Raw genomic sequence first — 21213 nt, 5'->3', positions numbered from 1 at the left:
TCTTACAGCTCTTGAGGTTAACTAATCATGAAAAGTGTTGCATTACATTTAGATCTATGCCATTATATTTCGATTGTGACATGAAAGGTTGCAGTGATGAACATTGTAGTCGATCACAGACATGTTGTTGGGTGCATGAAAGCAGTGATCTCGTCATTGAAAATCAATTTCTGCACACAAACGTATGCTTTCATCATAACTGTGCAAACACAATGAAACTAAGAGATTTGTTGACTTCAGTCACTGATAAACTCACACTGTTTGATTGACAGCTCCAGTGATTGTAACGGGAGCATTCTTTGATCGCTTTCTATATATAATTTAATCACCATTTAAATAAATGATTATTTTGATCCTACTAAGAGAAACAAGGTGAAGTTGAGCGTTTAGTCACTGGTTTGATTTACTGACACACAGACAAAGATCATCTGACTGTACATGAATCATTAATACCAGATCAGGCATTAGAATGAACACAGTTAATAACATGTTGTTGCATTACTGTCGAGTCCATATCGTAAAAGCCTGAGCCAAAATGCGATTGATTTACCAAAGAATCCACAGTGAAATGTACCGAATACAAATTATTTTCACATTGTTGAAAATAAATAACCATATTCCTAGCATTAGGATCTGTTGAAAGATAATGTTATTTTAGTCCTGTATCGCTGCTCCTTCCTCCTCATCTCACTAACCAGTGGGCGGGGCTAACGTTGCAATGATGAAGTAGGCGTTGATTTCTTCTGAGGAGGCGGAGTTTCACCAATCTATAGGCGCATTCCAGAACGAGTCTTTAGCGGTTCCTGGTGTCAATAAAAGCTTTTATTGGATTAACAAGGAAGTTTTCTTTTCTGAAACGTACAGGATATTCTTATAGTGCGATGACTTATATATCAAAAGCTCAAGGAAAAGTTGATTTCTCAATTCATGACCCCTTTAAGAGGTTTTGTGAGATTCCCCCGGCCAGTCTTATACCATAACGGTGTTTCTTAACAGCAGCAGTTGTGAGGAATGTCTGGTGTTTATGGCTGATAATGTCTAAAATATATTCTTCTGGCAGCTGCACAGCTGATGTTCATTCTGATCGGCTGACAGATGCTCATCATGGCGTTCGTTCACTCGTCTGTAATGTTGTTACTCTGAACCCGGACGCACCTGTGCATGCAGCTGCCGGGACGTTTGCTCCTGTCACCGGAGGATATTTGTGTGCATTTGTGAATACAAAACTACAGTAGTAGGCCAATTAAAGAATTAGTTTAAAGTGTTTAAGACTCACAGCTGTATCTAGAGAGCAGAAGATGACTGAGACTTGAGGATCCAGGACTCTTTTGGCACACAAAACACCCTAAAACCATTTGACGCCCTTTAATCTCTCAACAGCATCACATGCATCTTGACAGTGCTTTTCTGAAAGCAGCTTGATAATTTCAGTGTTTGTTACCCACAGTTCCTCTTGGTGGGGATGATTGAGGGAGAGCATCATCCTGGCCAGCGACATTCAATTGAAATGCACATGAAAGCCGTCAGCAGGTGATCATCAAGGTCTCGTAAGGCTCTGATCTGTCTGTATTAATGGCATCTTGCTTGTGTAAATGATTAAAGTTAATCAGCTGCCTGGAGATGTTTATATCGGATCCCTTTCCCGTTTCCATCAGAGACGCGCTTTCATTATGTGCAAACAAATAGAGCAGCTTTACTGTGTGTTCAGCTAATGTATTTCAAAACATGCCTTCTGTTCTGATCAAACCCTCAAATTAATCAGATGTAGAGGTGAATCTCACATTTGTCGCATTTCACCCCTCAATGAATAAATACAAAATTCATGAAGAAAAATGTGCCTATTTTTAGGACACTTATCATAATGTTTTGCATTGTGATATGTATATGTATGATAAGTATTGAGAATTTCATAAAAAATAATAATACAATTAATAATCCTAATTATTAATTTGTTTGCCTACATTGTTATTATTAAATTTTTCGCTTCCAAATGAACTCTGGTGCAGTTTGACTGAAATATGAGTGCAACATGGACCAAATACATCTAAATTAACCAAAAACAGGAAGTTATGTCACAAGATGTGACCCTAAAAAAGACACAATTCTCAACCTGTTTTTTTCTCGTCATATGAACTATGTTGCCCATTACAGGTCAGTACAGGCGCAAAATCGCATCTCCTTGCAGCAGATCTTCATTTGTGTGTAACAGAGGAATTCCTGCCACGGATTTGACTCCTTTACACATTTTATAAGCTCTTCATAATTAAGTTCTCATCTGGTAAAATACCATCATATGTATGCACATCAGTGGTGTAATGTAACGAAGTAATAATACTTTGTTACAGTACTTAAGTATTTTTTGGGAGAATCTGTACTTCACTTGAGTTTTTATTTTTGTCAACTTTTACTTTTACTCCACTACATTTCCTAAATAAATTGTATACTTTTACTCCGATACATTTTCCCAAAGCATTTTCGTTACTTAATACAAAATAAAGTCAGAAGAACACAGACTGCAAACAAGCATGTGCAAACAAGCGCTCGCACAACCGCGGTTTGTTTCATTTTCCGGATTGCGTCCGTTGCTGGAGCGGCTGAGAAGAGTGCGCTGTCATTACGAGCATAGATTACGAGACATTACGAGAGCGGCCTCTAGAGGTGAAATAAAAACTATCACTGATGCCTCGTAGAGTTTGTTTTGACACGTGACGTGAGGCTGCGCGCTGCACAGAGCGGGTCACTTCAAAACGATTTAAAACGGACAACAAAACGGTATGTTATACAGTGTACACTACAGTACATGTTTTCATATTACTATAAAGTAATTAGTTTGTTGACTAGATGCTGCATTGGTGGAGAACAGTATCGAGGCAGAGAGGATGCTAACATTAGTACCTCAAGCAGTTAAAACAATGTGACCAAAAAAAAAACAACAACTGTATGCCACGATTGTTACCATTCATTTGCATTAGTTTATAACTATTTGTTCGCTGTTATGCATTCATTGTCCAGCGAAGTTGCATATTTAAACCGTATTCTCATCAAACAGTGACAGAAGCTTAACAAATCAGAAATGTAGCCTATTCAGTTTCAGTTTTTATTGGCACTGTAACACATATTTTGATTAGATAATCAATTTTTCTAAAATAGAGCCAAATAATGTGTGAAAGTACACATATAATAGACCCATGCTATTCCTTTGTGTGTAAAGATGGTAATTTTTAAGCAAGACTGTTTGGATTTATATGAAATGGTAACATTTTACAATAAGAGTACATTTGTAACATTAAATAAGGTTAATAAAAGTATTGTTCATTTTTAATTTCAACATTTATATTTTAACATTTTAAAGTTGTCTCTTGCATTAGTTATAATGCACGATCAATGTATAATTAATATATTAGTATTTTTATGTATAAAAATTACAATAAACATTTAGCCATTTTTTTAATTTAAAGAAACAATTTAAGAGAGTCAAAACTGAACACAATGTGCACAACGTAATGCCCGAAACGATCATCGATACTGATGACCAAAATAAATAATACTATTCTTAACAATGTATTTTAAGTATAAAAAAATTAAGATATGAAAAATTATCATGAATTGACAAGGTGATTAGGAATAGCTTAGAGCTTAACAAATATAGCATTTCTGTGAAATATATATATAAAAAAAGAACAGTCTTTATCAACAGAAAGTAATGAAATGTAAAACACTATATAAATTACAGATGAATGCTGCTAAATTTACTAAAAAGCAGTGAGTGATTTTCTCTGTCTTTTCTTGTTTGATTAACATTAATGACATTATAAGGCTGCTGTCACTTTAAGACCAAATCCCAATATTCTGTTACACATGCAACTTATTATGTTTAAGTGAATAGTCACCAAACCAAGCATTTTGACATATTTCGGTGCGGACTTTGTTCCACTCTGTCTCGGAGCGCACAGAAAGCCACTTGGAGAACCGTATCGCTTTCGTGGCTTAATGCAGTTTTAATAAGTCTTTTTATTATTGAACACGCCCTGAAGTTTAGCAGCTGTATTTTACGACAGTTGTTGATCTAGTTGGTTTGGATGTTAAGATTGGGCTTTTAGGGAGGAAAGAAAGCACACACTGTGAAGGAAAGAAATGCACAGCCCTCGTTTCTTGCTGTCATTCTCCGCTCTCCTTTTCAGAACTGTTGAAAATAGAAAAATTGTCTTGCGAGCTTTGCATCATCTCATCGGCCTTTATAGAGACCAACGATCAAACTATAAAAAAATGATTATCGGCTGATAACGATCGACACCCGATCAATCAGAGCACCCCTACATTTTGGATGCTTGGTAAGTTTGTTGTTTGGATGTTTGTTTGTTTTTGTTTTGTATCTTTAGGTGTATCATTTCTCCAAAAGAACCAAGAGAACCGAACACAACCCTAATACAGTATCGTTACTCTATTTCTCTCTGTTTTTCATTACAGTCATGAGAAAAGGGATGCAGATATGCTTATATTGTCATGAAAATTAGTGTGGGCGAAAAACCAATGGTCCTAAAAATAGGCTTTATTTTCTTTGTGGAAATTCCAAATCATTATTTATTCTTCAGAGGTTTTGTGAGCTTCGCCCGTGGGCTGTTTTCTGTTTTCAGCGTGTTCTACAGACAATCTAAGATTTCTCGTTGTCACGCTTAAGCAATGCTGGAACATTAAAAAGATTCTTAAAGGACTTTCTCCCCTGTTAAATACAGCAGCACCTCCTTCACCCTCTACATGCTACCATTTGGTTAATAGCTTCTGAAGGACACGCGTGTAGTAAAACGCACGTGAAGGACGGGGACGTGTTAGTGCTGAATGTTAATGTGGAGGTGGGCGTTCACGCGCTCCTCACACCTCCTCTCATCCGCTCCACAGTCACTCCCCTGCCTCCCTTTGTAACGCTCATTGTTGCGTAACCTCGCCAGTAATTTGTTCAAGTGTGAATTGGACGAGTGTTGAAACCATACTCTTATGCAACCGAGCTGCTGTTAATCGTCTTCGATATTATTTGAGGTCAATGGTACATGCTTTTCAGACGAATCAAATCATTGTTTCTCGCTGTAACGTGAGTGTGTTGTGGTGGGAATCAACCGAGTCTCTTGCAGACTGAAGTCTGATCATCTCAGATCAATGCCTGATGGTATAATGTGCCACAGTAGAGATTGTGATACAGTGTTTATATGCTGTGATAGATGATGTCTCATGCAGTACACTCGCGCTTTCAATGCAGACATCTGTTGGATCTCTTACACAGACTCTCCCGCTGCTCACTGTGTCCTGTCTCTCCTTCTATATGCACTTACATAAGAATAAACCATCTCAAATGCTTTGAATCATCATACTATTAAACACAACATGTTGATTTAAATGATGTCTGTGCTGTCAGTCTGGTGTGCTTCGGATTTCTAAAGCATGTCAAAATGACTATTCCCAAACGTTCAAATTCTGTCTTCATTTACTCACCCTCACATGTACATTTCAAAGTCCAGTATGTGCATTGATCATTGAATCTGATCATCATATAAAACGAGCATGTCTCTTCAGAAGACTTGGGTTAAACCGCTTATTTTTACGATGCATTTATGACCTTTTTTAGAATCTTGTAAATTTTTTGGGAATGAATCTCAAACTTTTAAAAGTTTGAGATTTTTACTTTAAAATGTCGTCTTGTTGTGTTTTTGGCTGCAAGTTTTACCAGATCCCGGCAGACATTCCTTCACAGAAATCAAAAAGATAATTGTGGTTGAATGCAATACGGCGTACAGACTGGGTGGAGACGATCATAAATAATGCTCGTGTTTGCAGTGCACACTTCATATCAGGTAAAATAATCGATGCATATGTAATGGTGTGTTGGTTTTATCTAGTACAAATCAGCAAGTTTCTGTTTTATAGGTGAAAAGTCGCCAACTTTCAGTGCACTAGCTAGCTTAAATGTTAAACAAACATACAGTGATAGATGTGTGTGCCATCCTTTGAATGGTATCTTAAAATAATCCATATTGCTAGCCATAATCATAGTTAGCCCAGTGTTAGGTTACATTAGATAATAAGCCTTGACAAAATTCCCCGAAAGTAATTCATATTTTCTCTAGGAAATATCCAAAAGTTAATTTACAAAAATAGCTGTCACGCTCCCGCAGTCAGTGACTGTACATATTCGGACAGTTCTTCTGCATCTATGTTTAATACATCCCTCCTAAAACATGCTAGCTTACGCTTGTCAACATTGAGTCCAGCGTCTCTTTTTGCCTCCAGCTAAACCCCACCCACCAGGAAACATTTCAATGTTTACAAACTTTTAAGGGGTCTATAGGCTTGAAACGACATGAGGGTGAGTGTATGACTGAATTTTAATTTATGGGTGAACTATAACTTATAAATACAGTAAGCTGAGTCTCGGATAAAACTAACTCTATATCACGATTCATCACCAATACATATTGTCACATTTTTATATGTCAATATAACAAAATACAAATGTACAAATTTAGGGTACATTTGCACGACGATGTTGTACTACAAACAGAAAGGTTTTTCACGTACAGACAACAATGTTGTCAAAATGATCCCCATTCACACAGATTTGCGAAAACATCTAAAAATTATTCATGCTAGTCCAGTAGATGGTGATGTCACTGTAAAAATTATGTGTTTTTGTAGTTTACATGTAGACAATAACAGTATTGTTTTCAAAAACTTGCACACTGATTCCCGCCCCTAAAATGCAGTTGTTGTGTAAATGAATGGCCAAAACACATAAAAAGTTTTCCATTTTTAGTTGAAAACGGTGTTGTGTAAACGGCCCTGTTACTTTACTAGTTACTTGACAAAAGTAATCTGATTACGTAACTTGTGTTACTTGTAATGCGTTACCCCCAACCCTGATCGGCACACCCCTGTAGTGTTTTAATGATGGTACTAGTAAAATTGCAGAGGGAACATGTTCTTGTAAATCCTGCTGTTTACAGCATGGCTGGGATATAAACAGCCGACTTCTGACCTGCTGACAATTCAGATCTCCTCAACATCCTTCATGTGTGATATAAATATGTTAGTGAACATGCAGTGGGTTATTTCAGGTCAGATGTGCTGTGTAATCCTCTAGTTATCCTGGTCGTTTTACAGTCATATTTTCCTATGTAGATAGTTGAACTTTCTGAACCTTGGAATGTTCTGAGATCATTTGTGTCATTTTCTGCTATATGAATATGCCTACTGTATCATATTTGATACTCAAAGGCCTCTAAATGATCAAACTTTGCTGAAGAACCTGTTGGGCAAATTCTACATACATTCTGTCATCTCATTGATAGTTTAGACTATTTTATCAAGTGAAAGTCTTTTAGTATAATTGTACAAATGTCCTCCTTCAGCTCGTGTCTTTCTTCTGTGAAATCTGCACTGATTTTTATCAAGTAAACATCAGAATAACTTTGATATTGTTAGTAATATTTCAACTGGGCTAAAGCATTTTCGGTTTACTTGATTATCCAGACATCATTTATTAGAAAAATCAAATATGATCAAATCTGATCCTCAGGCTTTTGAGGAAGGTTTATTTGTTCATCTGTCAATCATCATTGCATTGCATTGCATTAAATGTATTAAAACTACAGAACTTTGATCATAAAACTAAGCATTTAAATATCATCTTACTAAAACATATTATTTGCATATATTGACATTTATATGCATTCATATAAATATCAGCATCTGCACTAAATTGCATATTTTTGCTCAGTTTGAGTCTCTGAATAAAACTCATCTGTTTTTTCCTCCATATTCTCACTGTGTCATTTATGAGCCATAAAAGCCTGATGTATCAAATATGATACTCAACAAAAAGTTTTTTAGTGATTTTTTTTTTTTTTTTTAGAGTTTTTTTTTTTTTTGTATTATTTAATGTCAGGCTTCCATTATTAAAAGATAATCTAACTTTCAATTGTGAATGAGTAAAAATTCAGGGTATTTTTTATGTTTTTATGCACAAATTATATATTTGAGGCAGTGCCAGATTGTAGTGTGTAATTATTCAATCATTTGTCCTGTTTTAACAGCAGAACATCATGTTTTCCATGTCTGTCCTGATGGAAACAGATTTACTGGAAATGTTTCATTCATCAGTTATTTTTATTAAACCACACACCAGTTGAACTTACTATCTTTATATCAGATCAGTGTCCTCCAGAGAATAAGATTTTAGTCATTTTATCACAATTTCTTATTTTATTTTTTAATTTTTTTGCAATTCATTATGTAAACAACAAACGTTACATGATTCATTTAGAATAATAACATTAATTTATATAATATTCACAGTACTGCTCAAAATTACTTGTAATGAAGGTCTGTTGTCTTTGATATTATGTTCCTCATTTGATCTGATGAGGTTAATAATCTCAGTATTGATGTGTTATCAGTGCTGCCATGTCATTTTCTTGTGCTGGTCTGATCTCAGTTTTAGTTTAGATGCTTTTTCTAAGTTTTCATAGCAGCCTGTTTCATAAGAGGATCAAGCCTGTGAATGTTCAGACCGCCAGCCAGAGGATTTGTGTGTGTGTGTGTGTGTGTGTCTGTATTAATCCCTCGCCTAGTTTATGGAGATGAATATTTACAAGTCTTAGTACTCGTGTATTTCTCCCACTCAGCCTTAATAAGCAATGCTTACCTCATCTCTTTCTCTCCTGAAAATAATTTTGCTTTTGCCATTGCTGGTTGATTCCAGATCCAGACGGGTGCAGGTCAAAGGTCAGAAGATATTCAGGTCTCAGCATAGGGCTGGACAATAATTCAATATCAATATATATCGCGATATAATTTTTTTCGATAACGGTGATATGATTTTTAAACACATTTCCGGTATTTCGATATATACATTACAACATTTCTCACTGACTTGAGGCGCAGCCGTTAGAAAGAGCAGAACGTGATTGGCTATTTGCGTGATGACGTACACCACAGAGACACGAAGCCATCAGCCAGTGCTCAGCATATCGGTTAATATGGTTTGTTTAAAATAGCAACTTGGAAAACAGACAGACAGTGTTCAGATAATGTATGTTTCAGTCGATGGATGCGCAAAACGTTACAACAACGATAATCAAAAAGCGTGGACAAAACAGTCACTCTTTGTAAACTGTTAACAGCTAACTGCCGTATGCTCTAATGTCCAGTCATTTACGCCGTTATCACCCGGGTGTTGATAGCGCGCCAGCGCAGGTGAGACCTGAACAGCACACGATGCTATCTGTTTAAACTAAACTCATTTAAGCCTTGCTGATTTAAACCTTCAAGAACAAGGCGCGAAAGAGAACTCGCACGCGCTGTGAGAAGATTTGTGTGCGCTCATCCGAAGCGCGCACACGCTTATTTCAGTCAGCGCGCAAATGAGTTCTCTTTCAAGTCTTGCGCTTCAGCGGACACATTCATACAAAAATTATGTCAACATGCCAGTCTTGGCGAGTATCCTAGCAAACATAGTTGGTTATGTCTTAAGTGAACGTATAACAGTCGAGAAAGACATCGCATGTGTAACAGTATATGTACTGGATCGTGCATGTCTTAAAGGGAAAAAAAGCACTGTTTATTTTATTTGAATATTTGCTTTATTGTACTTATTTGTGATGTTGCTTGTAGCTTGATTGTTTGTTCTTATTTTCTTTATTTTTATTTGACAGTAGTCCTATTTTTAGGGTTAGGGTTAGGGTTAGGGTTAGGGTTAGGGTTAGGTACCGAAACCGTGACCCTAAAACCGTGATGCGAACCGAACCGTGAGCAATTTGAACCGTTGCACCCCTAGTGTCATCAAAACTCAACAACGTCCCTGCCCCAGCAATGTGTTTTTGTTGTTTCTCGCTGTTTTTTTCTGTTTTTACTGTTCACAATCTTTATCTTGGCTGAAACACTTTTGTTTTAATCTATATTAAGGATAATAAAATCAGCCTACATTATAGTTTAATGTTAAAGATATTAATATTACTAAAGTGAGTGAGTCTTATGTTTATTTTTTATGTTTGTATGAAGGCTAAATACAAATAAAAGCTGAACATAAATTTATTTGTACTGTTTTTATTTCTAAAAATATTATATAGTTTTATACGAAGAGATTTCATAGATTTGGCTAATTCATTTTTTAGACGTTTGTAGATACAGACATCCGTTGTGGCCGTTCTTGGCAGTTTTTCTGAGGCTATTATATAGTTCATATCGATATCGGAATTATATCGTATCGACCGAAATTAAGAATTATATCATGATATAAATTTTGGCCATATCGTCCAGCCCTATCTCAGCACAGACATCAGTGAATGTCCTTTAATGAAATATTGGAAAATGGTTCATTTTAAAATAAAGATTAAAACGGTATACCCTTGTTTAATCTTAATATTGCTGGAAATAAACCCAAAAGGCCGCCTGAGTGACGTGACATGGTTGATGATGAAGCTGATGTGAATATATCGAGTTAGTGTTTTAGTCTCGCGTGAGCAACTAATAACAGTACAAACGTGATGCAACTAAGAGATTCTTTGAATAAAATGTGAGTCAAGAGTCCAGAGCTCAGTCACTGAATAACTCGCACTGTTTGATTGACAGCTCCAGCGATTGTAAAGGGAGCGTTCTTTGATCTCTTTCAATATATAATTTAATCACCATTTAAATAAGATTATTTTCATCCTGCTAAGTAGTGGTGCGTGATATATTGCAATTAAACCACACGCGATTTTGGCAAATGCTGTGATTATTTTATGCGCAGCTTGTCAGTGCTGTACGGCTCTGTGATCAATAATAAATGCTTCTCCATCTGAAAGCCAGAGGGCGCTCCTGCGCAGAAACAAATATGCCCTGCAGTAGAAGTAGATAACAAATTTACATTCAAATGTACATTATAAGCGACTCAAACTTGCAGGGCTTTCAGATAGATTAGCATTTGGAGCCATAGTTCGTTGAAAAGCTGTGCATAAAAAAAGATTGCAATAAGTGCAACAAGTCGTGCAGCTTTGCTACTAAGAGAAACAAGGTGAAGTTGAGCGTTTAGTCACTGGTTTGATTTACTGACACACAGACAAAGAACATGTGACTGTACATGAATCATTAATACCAGATCAGGCATTAGAATGAACACAGTTACTGACATGTTGTTGCATTACTGTCGAGTTCATATCGTAAAAGTCTGTTTGAAAAGCCTGCGCCAAAATGAGATTGATTTACCAAAGAATCCACTATAGATAAAAAGCTCAGTTGAGACAATAATAACCATATTCCTGCATTAGGATCCTTTGAAAGGTAATGTTATTTTAGTCCTGTGTCGCTCTTCTCTCCTCCTCATCTCACTAACACACCAGTGGGTGGGGCTAATGTTGCAATGATGAAGTAGGCGTTGATTTCTTCTGTGGAGGCGGAGTTTCACCTATCTATAGGCATTTTCCAGGATTGGTCGTTCGTTGGGTCTGGTGTCAATAAAAGCTTTTATTTGACTAACAAGGAAGTTTTCAGTTCTGAAACTTACAGGATATGCTTATAGTACAATGACCTCTTACATATCAAAAGCTCAAGTTGATTTCTCAATTCATGACCCCTTTAAGGATTGCTGGTCTGGGCTTGGTTTTGGTCTCAGATTAGGTGGTCTTGACTACAACAACAGTCAAGCACCCTGACCTTTTCTTCGGACTCATTGTTTCGTCCTGCACCTTTTAGTGGTCACATGTGTCGCGCTTTCTCACTGTCTGTCATTCATCTGACTTCCTCTCTTTCTGTATCTGCTCCTTCACTAAACTCAGGGTCAAGGAGGACACAATTAAACGCTGCAGTGAGTGAAAAGCCTTGTACCGCTGCCGGCCCTTGAGCCCTTTAAAACACCCACACACACACACACACACACACACACTATTACTGTATTACTGCTTCAGCAGAGTCTTTATGCGTTTGTATGTGACCTCTGGTGTGGTTTTGATGGTTATTGTCTAGTAAACAGGTCACAGCATCTTTACACACTCACTGGCACGTTCCACAAATAGGCCTGATTGGTCGTTATTTTATGGGAAGTTTGCTATTTTTGAAACCAAAATTCTGGGCATTATTTCTATATACTATGTGCTATGTATAGGTATTATGCCATGATTTTCACTTAACTTTCAAATAAATCCTAAAAACATTTAACCCTGCATAAATATATATTTCTCAATATCACCACATAACGAATGAATAACTCCAACCTACAACTACTAAATATCCAACTTTATCAGCATGCATACGGTACGCTCACATAAAGTGATATATAATATATAGCAAATCTAAACTGCTTGAATGTTTATAATTACTAAATGTAACTGCAAACTATATAATCGCCCAGCTCTATAAGGTTGTATAACCAGCTTTATCTGTAAACATATATACATATACATAGTGTATGAAATGATGTAATTTCCTGGATGTTACAATTATGGAATTTTGTCTTCTTTTAAATGGGAAAGATCATGCAGTGACAGGATGTTAAATTTATCCACGTTCATTTTACGTTCACTTAAATCTTATCATGAAAACTATTTGATATTTATTCCTTTAAGGCTTTAAACAAGCAATGAGACACTGATTGTGTGGAAAGTGCTCACTTTTTTGAGTCATGAGTCTGTGTTGTCATGGTAACGCAGCATCTGTGTGTCTGATGCTCCTGCCGGAAACTGATTCTCTTTCTTTTTTTTCTGTCTGTCTGTCTCTCAGGATCTGAAGAAGGTGCTGTCGTTCCCTCCGTACCCGGGAGAGTTCCTGCACCCGGTGGTTTATGCCTGCACGGCTGTCATGCTCCTCTGTCTCTTTGCCTCCATCATCACCTACATAGTGCACCACAGGTAGGGCATTTAATTGCCCCTATTATGATATTTTTAAGGTTCCTAATTTTGTTTTGGAGTCTCATATAATAGGTTTGCATGCATTCAATATCGAAAAAACACTTTATTTTCTCATAATATCTATTGAAGCATCAGCTCTTTTCTCACAGTGTCTGAAACAGTTCAATTAAGTATTCAGTCTCTCTAAAACCCGCCTTTCTGAGAGCCTGCTCTGCTCTGATTGGTCAAACAGCCCAGTCTGTTGTGATTTGTCAGAAACAAAATGTCCATTAGCATATCTGAATTTCAGCTCTTCCTCGGCACTTGATACACAGTGAAACGAACAGTTTGAGCGTCAGCTTGCTGAAGAGATCTGCGGCGATGCGTGATGCAGTATAGTTGTCATATCTGACTCTCACATGTTTCAGTTTTAGTATTTTAGGGAGAAGTAAAATTTACATATGTAGTTTCAACAGCCAGATGCATTTAGACTGATGCACAGTTTTGACTGGAATGCGTCCCAGACCATCTCCTGAAGAGCGATCGGATTTAAATCCGTCTCAAATGCGTTTCGGAGGGCATTTAGACCTGATCTTTTCACGATCGGATAGCTATCAGATCAGAGAAAATGCATGAAGTGACCAGATGCAAACAGACCCTTTGACGTTCTTCGCCGAACGCTTACACAGATGTACACGGGTGTTCGAAAGCAGGCACAGATCCCTAATATATGCTTTCAAACGCTCCCATGTATATCTAAGTGCTCAGTGAAGAACGTCAAAGATGTCTACGTTTGTCACATCAGTGATATAAAAGTGCATCAAGACTGTTAATAACCTCTTTAACTTATGTTCACATTTCCCTCATTCATGTGTTGAGCGCCGCCTTGAAGTAGTAACGCTTTGAGCAGAGAAATCTATTTATAGCACTTTTTTTTCTTTTTTCTTTATTAAAATATTTGGTGCAGCGATACGGTTCTCATATCGCACAGAGAAGGACCACGATATATCGCCATATCGATATTTTGTCCCACCCCTAGTCATGACTGTTTACGTTGCTTTTTTTCATTTATATATTTATTTTTTACTAGCTTGATTTATGGTCATTGAATGGCTTTTCTGAGATAAATGTGACGTTGCGTGATATTGTTTTCAAGCTGATTTATTGATGTCATTCTACAGTTGAAACACTGATTGATCGATTACATGAGATGTGATTCATTTCAGGAAGTTGTATTGTATCTTTCAACATTCCTTCTGATGTTCATTCATGTTTATTTGGTGCTGTAACTAAAGAAGAAGAGATCAGTTCACGAAGTGGCTTTTTTCCATGTTCATCTGTCTTTAGTGTGTAATGTTGCTGTTTGTTAGTTATTCTCAGTGTCACTGTTTCTGAACTCCCTGAAACTCCTCCATTGTAGTCTTGAGTTTTCTTCCGGAAACGAACACATCGCTCATTTAAATAATTAATATGCAGAATAAAGGGGCGGGGCCTGGTTAAGTTAGTTAGTAGTTTGTTGAAACTGGCGGTTATGGTAAGGGGCGGGACATTTCCCAAATATGCTCGAAGCGCTTGATCAATCACAACAAACTGCTCCAGCCAACCAATCAGAGCACACTGTGCTTTTCAGAAGGAGGGGCTTCATAGAGACAGAGCGTTACTGACAGACTGGGAAGAGAGGGAAAAAAGGGGAAAAAATTGTTTTTTTACATGAAAACCTATTGTAGTAGAGCCCAGAACAAAATTCAGACTTTGAAAAAGGGCATAATAGGTCCTCTTTCAGTTTGTTGTAGATGTGCTGGTGAAGGTTGCAATAGTTCAGCTTTATTGATCTTCCATCATGAAGACACTCATGAGTCAGAAGTGGACGGCTTTAAACGCTCCGTCTGTCAGATTTCACATACTGTCACACTTCTGCTCCGCAGCTTTCATCTCAGTTTGCTGTTTGTTTTTCTTCTGACTGTTCGGCTGTGAGTCAGGCGTATCTCGTCTGTGTTTGTGAGCTGTAGACTTAGATTCCTTCATTTACAAGCCAGACACTTGAGATGAAATCAGTCCATCATCAGGGCTTTGGGGAAATCACACTCCAGCCACAGAATCGTCTGAACTTCGTGTCATCTTATCTTCGGCTATCCGCAAATGAATCTTTATTGAGTTCTCTAGTAAACATCTGGGGCTAATGTGTCTCTTTAAGAGATTTAATCTTGATGTTATGGCCTGAAGTTCACCACAGACATCCAGAGTGCACTATAAAGTCTACTTGACTGTGTTAACCTGGATTGCTTGTGAATAAGATGTGTAAGTGAAGAATGTAAAAATGGTGTCTTTGTTTTGTGAATTCAGCCCTCAGTTTCTGCGTATACTTGAATCAGTTTGCCTGTTTACATGATCCTGTGTAAAAAGGAACTTTTTTTGTCTTTGAAATATTAAATTATTAAACACCAGTGTTTAAAAGTTTTTGGAGAGTACCTTTTTTTTTAAAGAAACTAAAATTAATAGCATATTAGAATGATTTCTGAAGGATCATGTGACACTGAAGACGGGAGTAATGATGCTGAAAATTCAGCTTTGATCTCTGCATATAAATTACAGTTTACTATATATTCACATAGAAAACAGCTGTTTTAAACTGTAATAATATTTCACAATTTTTCCTGTATTTTTGAGCAAATAAATGCAGCCTTGATGAGCAAAAGAGTCTTCTTTCAAAAACATTACAAAATCGTACTGACTCCAAACTTTTTAAACCATAGTGTATATTAAATATATGATAAGTTAAATATATGGTCAATGAAATAAGTCAGCTAGTCAGTCTATAAAAGGAAGTGCCACTTCAGTGTTGATGTCAGAGTTGTGAGTCTGACAGGCGTATCCATCACAGCATGATTGTATTTGGCTGCTGATCCTGCCAACTTTATCAAGAGTGTAAATGGAAATGCTGTGAGACCTATTTAAAGTCCATCAGATCGTTTTTTCCTGCAGGCTGTGAGACATGCATGAGTCTCTCTCTCTCTCTCACTCTCTCAAGCACACACACACACACACACACACTGGTAGGGCTGTATGGAGTGATGCCAGGTTAAAGCTCCTGACCCAGAGAGACGCCTCACCTGCTCATTCAGCCAAGCAGAGTGCATGATTTATGGGCTCTCAGAGAGGAAATCTGTTCCAGAACTTACAAAGACAGTGTTTTAAGGCGTCATGGGCAGTGGGTTCATGTGATTTTTGTAATGACTTTTAATTTAAGCTAAGCTATTAAGAAACTGGCCGTCTGGATCTACTCACTCTGAGAGGAAATAAAAAGGAGAGCAAGTGATTTCAGGTTGTAAAATTTGATAGATTGGATCGAGATGTTGTTGTCATGTTGACGTCCACTGTAAAAAAAAACAAAAATAAATAAATAAATATATATATATATATATATATATATATATATATATATATATATATATATATATATATATATATATATATATATATATATATATATATATATATACACATATACATATAGATATACACATATACATATAGATATACACATATACATATAGATATACACATATACATATATATATATATATATGTATATATACGATACCGATAGCCAATTATTCAGAATGATATCGGCCGATACCGATAGTTTTGTTTTTCTTAAGGAAAAAAAACTCTCCCAAATAATGTTGCAAACTATACAGGGAACCCTCTCATTTCGTATACTACAATATCAGAGGTTACAATTAACAACAGAGGTATTATATTCAACTGCTGTTTATTTTCAGATATAATAATTACACTCAAATATAAACTGAAATGTTTGTATTATAACAAAAGGTAGTTTTCATAAGCACTTGTTGTCTTCATGGCAAATTTACACAAACATATAATTAACAGTAAACAGTTTTATATATATATATATATATATATATATATATATATATATATATATATTTGTGTGTATATATATAATATATATATATATATATACACAAACCCGATTCCAAAAAAGTTGGGACACTGTACAAATTGTGAATAAAAAAGGAATGCAATAATTTACAAATCTCATAAACTTATATTTTATTCACAATAGAATATAGATAACATATCAAATGTTGAAAGTGAGACATTTTGAAATGTCATGCCAAATATTGGCTCATTTTGGATTTCATGAGAGTTACACATTCCAAAAAAGTTGGGACAAGTAGCAATAAGAGGCCGGAAAAGTTAAATGTACATATAAGGAACAGCTGGAGGACCAATTTGCAAAATATTAGGTCAATTGGCAACATGATTGGGTATAAAAAGAGCCTCTCAGAGTGGCAGTGTCTCTCAGAAGTCAAGATGGGCAGAGGATCACCAATTCCCCCAAGGCTGCGGTGAAAAATAGTGGAGCAATATCAGAAAGGAGTTTCTCAGAGAAAAAATGCAAAGAGTTTAAAGTGATCATCATCTACAGTGCATAATATCATCCAAAGATTCAGAGAATCTGGAACAATCTCTGTATGTAAGGGTCAAGGCCGGAAAACCATACTGGATGCCCCTGATCTTCAGGCCATTAGACGGCACTGCATCACATACAGGAATGTTACTGTAATGGAAATCACAACATGGGCTCAGGAATACTTCCAGAAAACACTGTCATGAAAACAATCCACTGTGCCATTCGTTGTTGCCGGCTAAAACTCTATAGGTCAAAAAAGAAGCCATATCTAAACATGATCCAGAAGCGCAGGCGTTTTCTCTGGGCCGAGGCTCATTTAAAATGGACTGTGGCAAAGTGGAAAACTGTTCTGTGGTCAGACGAATCAAAATGTGAAGTTATTTTTGGAAAACTGGGACGCCATGTCATCCAGACTAAAGAGGACAAGGACAATCCAAGTTGTTATCAGCGCTCAGTTCAGAAGCCTGCGTCTCTGATGGTATGGGGTTGCATGAGTGCGTGTGGCATGGGCAGCTTACACATCTGGAAAGGCACCATCAATGCTGAAAGGTATACTTAAGTTCTAGAACAACATATGCTCCCATCCAGACATCGTTTCTTTCAGGGAAGACCTTGCATTTTCCAACATGACAATGCCAGACCACATACTGCATCAATTACAACATCATGGCTGCGTAGAAGAAGGATCCGGGTACTGAAATGACCAGCCTGCAGTCCAGATCTTTCACCCATAGAAAACATTTGGAGCATCATAAAGAGGAAGATGCGACAAAGAAGACCTAAGACAGTTGAGCAACTAGAAGCCTGTATTAGACAAGAATGGGACAACATCCCTATTCCTAAACTTGAGCAACTTGTCTCCTCAGTCCCCAGACGTTTGCAGACTGTTATAAAAAGAAGAGGGGATGCCACACTGTGGTAAACATGGCCTTGTCCCAACTTTTTTGAGGTGTGTTGATGCCATGAAATTTAAAATCAACTTATTTTTCCCTTAAAATTATACATTTGATATGTCATCTATGTTGTATTCTGAATAAAATATTTTAAAATTTGAAACTTCCACATCATTGCATTCTGTTTTTATTCACAATTTGTACAGTGTCCCAACTTTTTTGGAATCGGGTTTGTATATATATATAAAGCTGTTTTATTGACGTCTTTCCGCGGTTGAAACACAAATAAAGTGATTACATGAGACATGATAAATTACAGTAAGTTGTACTATATCTTTCAACATACCTTTGATGTTCATGCATGTTTTTCAAGGTATAACTTGTATTGAAGAGGAAGAAAAGACTCGCAATCTGCTAGTCTTCCTGAACTGAGGCATTACAGCGATCTGACGTCACATTTAAGAACGTCAAAACGCCATTTATTGTTTGAATTTAATGATAAAATGGACAGAATTTGAAAACATAAAATAAATTATATTATATAATTTTAATTTATATTTTATTATATATTTAATTTTAAAAAATAAAATAAAAATACTAAAACATAAACATAATAAACAAAAAATGTATTTAATATTTTAATATTATCTTTTTATTTTATAATATATTTTATTTTATCTATAATACAAAAATATAAACATATGTACTAAAATATTTTTTTTAAAACATTAAAATATTGTAATTTATTGTATTTTATGACATATTGTATTTTCTAATATATATTTTATTATTTTTATTTTTAAAAAAGCATATATACTATAATATAAAAGACAAATAAAAGTAAAAATGTATACTCAGACCTCTTCTGTTGTCAGTAATATCTTTATAACCCTCCTCTGATGTCACGTGTCTGCAGTGTTTCTGCTCTGTTGTGGTGTGTTATGATGACCTGTATGTCTCTCTTATGCACTCAGAGGCACATTTAGGGATTTAATCCGGTTTACACGTTGACCATATGTTGTGTGTGTCTGTTTTATCCCGCTTTTCCAGTACAATCCGGATCAGTCGGAAGGGATGGCACATGCTTCTCAACTTCTGCTTCCACACGGCCCTGACGTTCGCCGTGTTCGCCGGAGGCATCAACCGAATCAAATACCCCATCATCTGCCAGGCCGTGAGTCTCGTGCCTTTTCATCTGTGCTCTCTTTATCTCCCCCTCTCAGATAGACTCTTTCAATACATTGCCGCCCCTAAAAATCGATTATTCATGTGTAGTGGTGTGTACGGAGCGTGTTTCTGGTGCCTCATGCATACGGCCTCTGACCTTAATGAAAATGCTTTACAGACTTGAAGTCATCTATTTAGATCATCATATATTTGCACTTTAGATGCTGTTGTGCCTTCAGGTGCTTTCAGTGGTGCTTTTGTCCCTTCAGATGGATGTGGATGTGTGTGCAGCGCTAAAGGGCTTCAGTCATTGTGTAGCACGACTGCATTTCATCCCACATTATGGACTAAAGATAAAGATGATGTTAAAGTTTGGGTCAGTGGGACGCTGTACATTTATATAAGTGCAGTGGGTTTGTCAGTGTGATATCTTGGTGTGTCTTGATTCGACTCTGAACCCTGCAGACTTCACATGAATCTCTGCTGCAGTATATAAGAGCTTTTTAAACATATTCAGACATAGAAGGCAAAAATTAAATGCAATATTGAAAACTACACTTATATGAATTTCATTACTTTTTAATTCTACTTCCTTGAATGTGAATTTGAATCCTGTTTGCTACCTTGACTCATAATCAAATCATATTCAGTAATTTATTAACAATTTAATAACATTATATAACGTAATAATGCATACTTTTGAGAGTGCTAAATTCACTAGATATGCACTGATATTACAATTCTGACAGATATAATGAGCCAATCATGATTTTTACTTTATGGCCTATAGTAGATTTGCATTAGCCCTGTCAAATGATTAATTGTGATTAATCACATCCGAAATAAAAGTTTGTGTTTACATTATACATGTGTGTGTACTGTGTATATTTATAATGTATATACAAATACACAAACGTGTATATATTTAACAAAAATATATTTCTATATAAAATATTTATATGTAATTAAAACTTTATGTAAATATATATGTATACATATTTCTTAAATAAATACATGTATGTGTGTGTATTTATATATACATGTATGTAATTTATCCCTGTGATCAAAGCTGAATTTTCAGCATCATTACTCCAGTCTTCAGTGTCACATGATCCTTCAGAAATCATTCTAATATGATGATTTGCTGCTCAAGAAACATTTCTGAAGGATCATGTGACACTGAAGACTGGAGTAATGATGCTGAAAATTCAGCTTTGATCACAGGAATAAATTACAGTTTACTATATATTCACATAGAAAACAGCTATTTTAAATTGTAATAATATTTCAATTTTTTTACTGTATTTTCAAATAAATGCAGCGTTGGTGAGAAGAAAAGACTTCTTACTATATCATCAAAAAGTCTTAATTATTCCAAGTATTATTCCAACTGCCATTGCGTATATATATAAAATAAGTTATTTGGAGCAGGAATGAAATGAAAGAAAATAAAGACCAAGCATCTTGCTCATCACCTGTCAAGGTCACTGCAGATTTACATGCGATTGATCACGTTGTACTGGTTGGAACACGTTGTTAAGCTCTGGACAAATGGCTCTGGGTTTGTCAGGGATTTTCTGTGGGGTTCAGTGTCGCGGCTCAAGGTCGTTCTCAGATTTATATTTATTCATCTTCATGTGTTTCATCTCAGAGAGCCGCCTGTAGAGACGCTGGATTTGATTGGCCTTGGCCGCGTGATGGATGACATGGGAAAGTGTAATCTGTGTAATGGGAATCCGTTGTCAATCATTGTCTCCTGATGATATGGATCTTTGGAGTTTTGCCCTTTATCTTTCTCTTCTGGATCATTTCACATGAGTGTTTGTGAACATATATGTTGTTTTCACAGCCCACGCGGCTCCCC

The 21213-nt window shown here is 36.2% G+C and overlaps 1 protein-coding gene across 6 annotated transcripts in view; it reads left to right on the top strand.

The window, feature by feature from the left end:
- LOC137020325 (adhesion G protein-coupled receptor A3) overlaps nucleotides 1-21213 on the top strand; it is a 186753-nt gene that overhangs the window by 146541 nt on the left and 18999 nt on the right. For all 6 annotated transcript variants that reach the window (XM_067385692.1, XM_067385691.1, XM_067385690.1 and 3 more), the window contains 2 exons: nucleotides 12742-12869; nucleotides 19233-19356. In XM_067385692.1, coding sequence (XP_067241793.1) covers nucleotides 12742-12869; nucleotides 19233-19356 — 252 coding nt within the window. The remainder of the gene's footprint in view (nucleotides 1-12741; nucleotides 12870-19232; nucleotides 19357-21213) is intronic.

This window comes from Chanodichthys erythropterus, chromosome 5 (assembly GCF_024489055.1).
Source record: "Chanodichthys erythropterus isolate Z2021 chromosome 5, ASM2448905v1, whole genome shotgun sequence".
Classification (NCBI taxonomy): Eukaryota; Metazoa; Chordata; class Actinopteri; order Cypriniformes; family Xenocyprididae; genus Chanodichthys; species Chanodichthys erythropterus.
Note: the sequence above shows the minus strand (reverse complement) of the source record. Positions and strands in the feature narration are given on the sequence as shown.